Source organism: Dermacentor silvarum, chromosome 3 (assembly GCF_013339745.2).
Source record: "Dermacentor silvarum isolate Dsil-2018 chromosome 3, BIME_Dsil_1.4, whole genome shotgun sequence".
NCBI classification, from domain to species: Eukaryota; Metazoa; Arthropoda; class Arachnida; order Ixodida; family Ixodidae; genus Dermacentor; species Dermacentor silvarum.
The window spans coordinates 117922323-117931461 of NC_051156.1; the positions used below are offsets into that span (position 1 = coordinate 117922323).

A 9139-nucleotide genomic window follows, 5' to 3' on the forward strand; every position below is an offset into this window, starting at 1 on the left:
AGGACAAAAGGTGCAAAACTGTGATTTCAAGCCAATCGTTCTCGTTTAGGACGAAGCTCTAGATCTGGCCCAACTGCGACGCCGCCTCTTCAAATGCATGTAGAACACAGAAATGCATATTGTAAATAAGCCCTTAGGGGAGTTCAATAAAATTTGTTGCATTTCAGAGAGAAAGTTAAATTCTAGTGACTGTTAGAAGCAAATTTTTTGTTTAGGAGCTGGATTTTTTTCACAAGAATTTTTGAATTATTTTAAGTGTAGCAGCCATCATCATGTTCCTCGGCCACCTTTACATGTGGTGCGCTCCGGCGCGTGTGCCTCATGCGTCGTGCTGCGAGCTGCGAGGAGAGAAGGAAATATAAGAAGAATAAAAAGAGCTTCTGCTCCTGCCATCAGTCCGAATGATTATCAGGCCTTTCACTCGCTGACTCGCACAATGTTATAGTAGACCTAACCTCGGTTCCTATATTAAGTGTAAAAAAAGGAAGCCCAAAATTTAGAAATTAGCCCCTCTGCACCAAAATGAGATATCGCCAATATGTAAACTGCATCCGTTGGAGCATCTAAATCGGACAATTTCGATATGTGAATTGACAGCTTACGTGCATTTTTTACAATGTTTACAACGGTATTGAAAATGGCACACTAACATAATAGCTGTATCAAGCAGAGAAGTATATAATAAAATAATATGGTGCCTAGATGCACAATTAGATGCACTATTACGTCCTATTGACACAATTGTGATACAATTTATTATTATAGACATAGAGTTGGAAACTTCGTAGTTTTATCTTCCTGAAATAATCGATTTTGGGCAATTTTTTAAAACTATGGACGGCATAAATAAAAAATTCATTTGCAACAATCACTAAATTTTAATGTTTTGTTTTGAATACAACAAACCTCACCAAATTTGCCGCAGTGCTTTCCAAAAAATACCATCCCTCCTTTTCCATGTTGTTAGATAGGAGCCCGTGAGGTAATGATTTCGCCTAAATTATTATCGCAATGCTTCCTTCTAATCTTTTGCACGCAATGCTTCAAGCATAAATAAAAAAAGATGAAAGACAGCTGGTGTTCTCAAGCGGCTCAGATTACCAGAAAGCTGAGCCACCTCTAAGAAAGCCGCAGTTCCTGGAAACCGCAGTGAATATTGCACCAGCACCAGCAAGCGTTATATTCGGCGTCTGCTTTTATTTGCCCTCACATTGCAGGTCACAACCGCGACAGCATGACGCAGAAGTAAACGAACCGACGCATCAACATGGCAGCTCCACGAGACGAGCAGCGTTAATATTTGGCATGCCAGCTTTCTACGCATTCCTCATGGCCATCCTCATCGGAGACTACACGAGCCTTGAATTTCCCAAGACTATAGTGGATTACGGCATCGACAAGGGACTTGACCGGGATGCAGCGGGGAGGTTATTAACTTTCTCCTCCGTGGGCCAGCTCTTTGGACGCGTCGCCGTCTCGATTCTGGCTGATGTGGTGCCTTCCTTTCGGGGTCCTCTCTACGGGCTCAGTTTCCTGACCTTGGGCGCCTGCTTTCTGGCGATGCCTCACGCATACGCGCTTTCTTCCGTGGCGGTTCTCTCAGTGCTACAAGGAATCGCCCAAGGATACGTACTGTGCATCAAGTACGTGCTGGTTGCCGAATACGTCGGCGTCGAGAAGACGCCAATCTGCTGCGGTATAGCGGGTGCAGTCGTGATTCCGCTAACACTGGTTAGCCCTCTCGTAACCGGTGAGTGCAAGATTCGCTCAAACTACCGAGCAGTTCTCTGTTTCCAATTGCGCAATTTTAGAACAAAGCTGTTACGGGGAGGTGTACAATCGCTTTCGTTTGGTGAAGGCCGGTGTGCCATGGGGTGGCCTATATGAAATGTAAATGCAAAAATAAAATATTCGTAAGAGCTCCGAATTTACTTTGAAACGTAATAATCCATGGTTATGCAATAATAGTTGCCTTCCGTATATCTCACACCAACAGACAACAGCATGCACGTCTCTTTTTTTTCAAATAGTAATTGCCAAGTTTTCTAAGTAACGTCACGTCATACTATCTCCATGTGCGAGGTCATCTAGGCGTTTGCACCGCGGCGGGGTTGAAAGCTGAAGCTGTAGTGCTGCAATGCCGCCTGCGTGAGGACTAAGCGGCTACCTTCCTCAAACACAACAGCTGCGTTTTAGCGAGGCCGTGATGCAGCAAAGCACATATAATACATCCGAAGTGCATGAAAACTGTAAAGGGCTTGATTAGAGTTCGGAGCATCGCAGCGGCCACAGTCAAAACGAGACAGGGCTTTCAAGCACGAGCGCCGTTGCTGAGCACAAGCGCTGCACCCACTATCATCTGGGCCCACTAGAGCGGGACCCACTAGCGTCTCTCTTCGCTATAATTACCCCGGGAGTGATAAGGGAGCCGTCCGGCGACCTAACAGCTCGTCAGGATGACAGTATCGTAGTATGTCTTGAGCCGGTTGACATGGACAATGTCTCGTCCACGACGGCACTGGTCCGAAGACGGTTCAACTGGTTCTATGGCATAATTCACGGGAGATGCGCGTTCGACGACGCGGTAAGGGCCTTCATACTTCGGGAGTAGTTACGATGAGAGGCCAGGGGCGGTGAACAGGACAGAGAGCCACACAAGCGCGCCAGGAAGCAAGGTGACCGCGGAAGTGGAGTAGCCGCGAGTGCTCTTCTGGCGCTCTTGGTCGTCGGAAGTAAACACACGTGCGAGGTCGCGGCATTCTTCAGCATGCCTTGGTGCGGCAGAAATAGGCGAGCCCTCGGATGCATCCGGCCGGTTAGGTAACATTGTGTCAATGGTGTGCGAAGGACGCCGACCGTACAGCAAGAAAAAGGGCGAAAAGCCAGTGGTGCTCTGAGTAGCGGTGTTGTACGTGTAGGTGAGGAAGGGCAGAATGCCATCCCAGTTCGTGTGGTCGGAGGCGACGCAAATTGAAAGCATGTCGCCGAGCGTGCGGTTGAAGCGTTCTGTGAGGCCATTGGTTTGGGGGTGGTACGCCGTAGTTGTGCGATGAATAACGTGGCACTCTTTAAGAATGGCTTCAACCACTTCCGACAGGAAGACACGTCCGCGATCGCTGAGCCATTCCTGGGGCGGACCATGCCGCAGGATGAATCGGCGAAGCAGGAATGAGGCAACATCTCGCGCTGTAGCTGCTGGGAGAGCGCCGGTTTCGGCGTATCGTGTGAGGTGATCTACTGCTACAATGACCCAGCGGTTAATAGCCGACGTCAAGGGAAGTTGCCCATACAAATCAATTCCAATGCGCTCGAACGGCCGGGTAGGGCAGGGCAGAGGCTGCAGACCAGCTGGCGAGATCTGGGGTGAAGATTTCCGGCACTGGCAGTCGGGGCATGAGCGAACAAACTTTTCAACGTAGTTGTACATTCCTCGCCAGTAGTAGCATTGTCAGAGGCGCTGGTAGGTTTTGAAAACTCGCGAGTGTGCGCGTGGATCGGCGCGAAAGAATGTGCAGATTTCGGAGCGCAGACTGCGAGGAACTACTAACAACCACTGGCGGCCGTCTGCGTTGTAACCGTGTGGGTGAAGCAAGTTGTCGCGAACCGCCAAATGGCGATCCTGACGACGCAACGTGCGACTGGATGACTGTGGTGATGGGTCAGCAAACAAGTATAAAATCGAGGCAATCCACGGGTCCTTGCGCTGCTCGGAAGTGATAGTCTCAAGGTCGATTGAAGAAACAGCGAGCTGGGATAGTGAGCAGCAGGCATTGTCGTCAGGCAACAGAGAGCGTGATAGGGCGTCGGCGTCAAAATGTTGGCGTCCATTGCGGTACAGCACGCGGATATCGTAGTGCTGCAGGCGCAGTGCCCAGCGGGCAAGACGACCTGAAGGATCCTTCAACGATGACAGCCAACATAGTGCATGGTGGTCCGTGATGACATCAAATGGGCGGCCATACAAATAAGGCCGGAAATTAGTAAGAGCCAAGATGATCGCCAGACATTCTTTTTCAGAGACAGAGTAATTGGTCTCGGCTTTCGTAAGGGTGCGACTGGCATAGGCCACGACATATTCAGGAAAGCCAGGTTTGCGCTGCGCAAGGACAGCGCCGAGGCCAACACCGCTGGCATCTGTGTCTACCTCCGTAGGGGCCGTCGGGTCATAGTGGCGCAAAATTGGGGGAGTCGTCAGCAAACGATGGATATGTGAGAACGCTTCCACGCACTCTGACGACGAGGAATGAAGGGGTCCGTTGCTTCCAAGGAGCTTTGTCACAGGTGATATGATGGCGACGAAATTTCGAATGAAGCGTCTGACACAAACTAACAAAACTTCGCGGTTCTTTATGGACGCAGGCTCAGGAAATTCGGCGACGGCACGAAGCTTGGCTGGATCAGGGAGAATTCCATCCTTGGAAACGACGTAATCCAGTATTGTCAGCTGCCACGCTGCAAATCGGGACTTCTTTAAATTTAGTTGTAGGACAGCATTTCTCAAACATGTCAAAACACGCCGGAGGCGTTGAGGGTGCGTGGAGAAGTCCGGAGCAAAAACAACGAAGTCATCAAGGTAGCACCAGCACGTGTGCCATTTCAAGTTGCACAGAACGGTATCCATCATGCGCTCAAAAGTTGCTGGCGCTTTGCAAAGTCCAAATGGCATGACGTTAAATTCGTATAAGCCGTCGGGCATGACAAAGGATGTCTTCGGTCGATCGTCATCTGCCATAGGTACTTGCCAATACCCGGAGCGCAGATCGAGAGATGAAAAAAATTCTGCTCCTTGTAGGCTGCCAATAGCGTCGTTGATTCGCGGAAGCGGCTAAACGTCCTTACGAGTGATCTTGTTGAGGCGCCGATAGTCCACACAGAACCGTACAGAACCGTCTTTCTTCCTAACAAGGACGACGGGAGATGCCCATGGACTGTGGGAAGGTCGGATCACATCGCGGTGGAGCATATCGGCCACTTGTTCATTAATCACGCGACGTTCTGTAGCCGATACACGATATGGGCGTTGCCGCAATGGCGATTGGGAACCAGTATCGATGTAGTGCGTAAGAGTGGACGTCCAGCCCAGGGAAGGTTGCCCGACGTCGAAAAAAGTACGAAATTCTTGTAAGATGCACGGAAGCTGAGATCGCTGGCCCGGTGTAAGGTCATCGGCAATAGAAGAATCGAACACATCTATGGGCAATGGGTCAGGCGTAGAAATCGAGCCGAGCGTACTGTAACGGGCACAGTATGTGTCTTCTGGAACATCCGTAATCTGTACGTCTTCGATAGCTTCGACAATGCCCAGACATTCTCATCGGAGTAGCAGCACAGGGTACGGGAACGGGTTACAAATAAATATAGCACTCGAGCCCTGTGTGCTGTTCACCGTCGCAAAAGGTAGCAGTAGACCTTTTCGAGTGGAAAAGTGGCCAGACGGAGAAAGTGGCGCGGCGGCGTCGGATATGTATGTATGTATGTATATATATATATATATATATATATATATATATATATATATATTGTAAAGGGCTCTCTTAGAGTTCGGAGCAGCGCAGCAGCGTCAGTCAAAACGAGACACGGCTTTCAAGCACGAGCGCTGTTGCCGAGCAAAAGCGCTGGACCCACTATCGTCTCTCTTCGCTACAAAACAAATAAATTCTTTAGTTTTGCCTGCGAGAGCCACGATATGATTATAAGGCATGCCGTGGCGGGGGACTCCGGATTAATTTTGACCACCTAGGGTTCTTTAACGTGCCCCCAATCCATGGCACGCGGGAAGTGTGTGAGAACTCTGTTATTCAGCTTCGCCGTTTCTTGATGTATCAGTTGCCAACTGGCATACATCTGTGAAGAATTTTGATTTCATTTCATGTGCCTCTTTGTACTATACAAGGAATTATTGTGGCCTCAACCATATTTCTTAATTAGGACTGTAGGTTATTTGTAAAGACATCTAGTTTACCATTTCAGTATTGGACTTGGTAGCCTCTATATATCAGGAAATTTGTAAAAATACGTAAATAATGTGTCTTCTCTAAGTCATTCTTCACGACCAGCGTAAGGCCAAACGGGATACTGAAATTATGAGAAAAATAGTTATCGCAGAGGGCTATGCAAGCAATTATATTACGTTGGCAGACTCGCTCAACACACTGCGGTAAAGAGCTACTGTGACGTCATTGTTGTTGCCCAATCCATTTTGTGCGCTGTCGCCTTCACGACCGGCTTAACTCGTCCCCGCTCGCCTCTCCACTTCCACCATGACACCCTCCGGCCGGCTTCAGTCGTTGGCATTTTTATCGCTCTGAAAACAGCCCAGAACTATGGTGCCCATGATGTGCCAAATCTCCATCCTATAATTACGTCACACTCCTACTATTATGCCAAACACTTGTCTTTCCTTCGAGTTGTTGATAAATTCGACTTCGCCCTGCCATCTGCTAGCCGCCTTGTTTGCTCAGATCGTAGAGTGGCTGTCCCGGAAAGGCGGTGGTCCCGGGTTAGAGTCCTGGACCCGGACGAATGTTTCTTCAACTACGAGGCTTTTCTTTCGAGGAACCCGTATGGGGTTTCCTTTGTAGCAATTGCTGAGATTGGGTGAATGTCTCATTTTCTATTTAATTCTGTTTTCGTGTAATGTCACGTCGGCGCTTTGGTAAAATTATGGTACCTCGGCGCCAGTGCCAATACTGCAACGCTGGGGCCACCGAAAGCCAAATGATAAGAAGAGTTAACGGAACGGATAGTAGTTGCTCGCTGTTCCACGCCAGTGCTAACAATTGCTGCAGGACAACAGAAAGACGCAAGAAATAGACGTCACTGTTGCCGTGTTCAATGGTAATATTTTGATTCAGTGAGCGTTCCAAGGTAACATAAATGCTCCTGTAGCTACTACAATAAATAACTGTTGACAAGTTCCGCCATCTGGCAGGGTAATGTCAATGACGGCCTCCAACGTCTGTAATACATTAGCCGTTTAGGACGAGCAAATCATATTTTCATTAAAAAGACGTGTTCTATCCGTAACTGCATAACAAAATCTTGACCCAAAGGATGCTAATATGCGAGCTTAACTAGTGAACTTATCGTAACAAGGCGTCGATTGCTTAAATTTGCGAAAAAATGGTGTAGGTTGCAAACAATGACACGCTTTGTACGTACGCATATAGCACAATGCCAAAATGGATAAAAGTGTATTTCGCTGACACGCACAAGTGTTGATTTGCCACTTCCTGCTAACATTGAAATAAATGCAGCCGATGAGTGCATTCTGCCATTACTTACCGATAGGGCCAGAATCCAGAAGATGACAAATACATTTCAAAGCAAGTTACCAACTGCGCAAGGATGCGATAGAAGAGAATAGGATACCAGACAAATGTAAATAATCTAGTTGGTCTTAATATTGCCTACTTGAAGCCGCAGAAGTAGTAGAAAAAAGTTGGAAGGCGAATTAACGCCTATTTATGTCGATCAAGGATGTCTTTCTGACGGGTTGGGGGTCAGAACGGTGCGAAGTCACTGCACGCGGCACCCTTATCGCATGGCCACTCGCGCGAGGGGAGTAGGAGAAACGCTGGACTGCTTAAATTTTTGACTGCACATTCTTCAGGATCGGCCCGTGTTTTAAAATTGCCCTGTCTTTACGATCGGCACACATTTACTGCCTGCATTTACTACTGCCTACGGGAACGGCCCACATTTTGAGACTGAAAAGCCTTCCGCATCAGCACACTATCTGTGGGATCGGCCTACAAGAAGGCTAGGAACCGAAGGACTCGATGCGGAAAAGTAGGGTATGAACTGCTAATGAAGGTATTGTCTTTAAAGGCAGATGGGATGGGAAAGGCTACATGCGTCCTAACATACATCCTAACCGGCTGACTTTATTGGTACTGTCAGTGTCACCGGATAGTGACGGCAAAAGCCGATGTAGACTGTTAAGAAGAGTTCAATTTCATAACGTTTAATACTGCGTGGAAACGTCGTGATGACAACATTACTTCTTAATAAATGAAAACAATATTGTGAAAGTTATCCAGCAAAACGCTACATTTACTACAGTACTTTAAACATGTAATTTCGCTGGTTATTCCGTCAAGTAGAAAATAGCAATATTATAGGTTAGACTAATTATGTGACCGTTTCAAGACGCTTTCTTGTTTTGTTTATGACTTGCTTTCTTTTTATTGTGTTTTTTTGCCTCATGCAGGATACTTTCGAGACACAAAAGGAACCTACGACAACTACTACCGAATACAGGGATCTCTCACTCTCGTAGCGGCTCTTGTCTTTGCAACATTTTACTTGTGGAACCGTGGTCGAAGACAGTCAATTGCGATGAAGGAATCCGAAGAAACGTCGCCGCGTCGATACTGACCTCTATTCTGTATTTTCCAACGATGAATCCCGAGTGCTCGCTTTGTTTTCTCGGCGACACATGCGACCTACATCAACGCTTGCTAATTTTGGTCTCTACTGCTCCGGACGTCACAGACCTCAAGAAACTAACTTAGTCTGTAGTTAACGAGTGCCCCATAAATATTCAACAAATGTACTGGCTGCCGTTTTACATGTAACGATCAAGCTCAAAATAAAAAGACAGGTACCGACAATAAGCGCATACATCTCACTCATAACTTGTAAAACGGGAATGAAAGTTGTCTTCGTTATGGTGTCACGTTAGTACTACTCATGCGACGTACGGCGGAACCTGCTCGGCTTGTAATGCGTTTGCTAAGAGCGCCATGAGTATGCAAGCACATTCAAAATAAAGTGGAGACGGGGGTGGGGGATGGAAATACATGGTGATAATCATGAGGATTATTTTTATTGGCATTCCGCTTTGAAATGAGGCGGCGACACATAGTCACCTAGGCTGCTTGGGCTATAAAGGTTTTATTACACATATTGCACTCTAGCCCTTTACCTATATCCTTCTTTTTTTTTCTTTCCTTACTAAAGGTCCAATTTCAATACTGCTACAATACGATAATACAATACAATACAATAAACCGCTGCAGTTTGTCAGTGTCTTCTGTGCTTTTTTTCACCAGTACTCCACACTTATCTTGCTTATCTCGACCGCTGACAAGTTATTGTTTATATGCGCTTTAAATGCAGCCGTTTATGCAAGGTG

The 9139-nt window shown here is 47.2% G+C and overlaps 1 protein-coding gene across 1 annotated transcript in view; it reads left to right on the forward strand.

Moving 5' to 3' along the window:
• LOC125943957 (monocarboxylate transporter 13-like) overlaps positions 1-8581 on the forward strand; it is a 68762-nt gene extending 60181 nt beyond the window's left edge. The window contains exons 5-6 of the mRNA XM_049663575.1: positions 1218-1750; positions 8213-8581. Of these exons, the coding sequence (XP_049519532.1) occupies positions 1218-1750; positions 8213-8379 (700 nt within the window). The 3' untranslated portion in view covers positions 8380-8581. The remainder of the gene's footprint in view (positions 1-1217; positions 1751-8212) is intronic.
• The last annotated feature ends 558 nt before the right edge of the window (positions 8582-9139 follow it).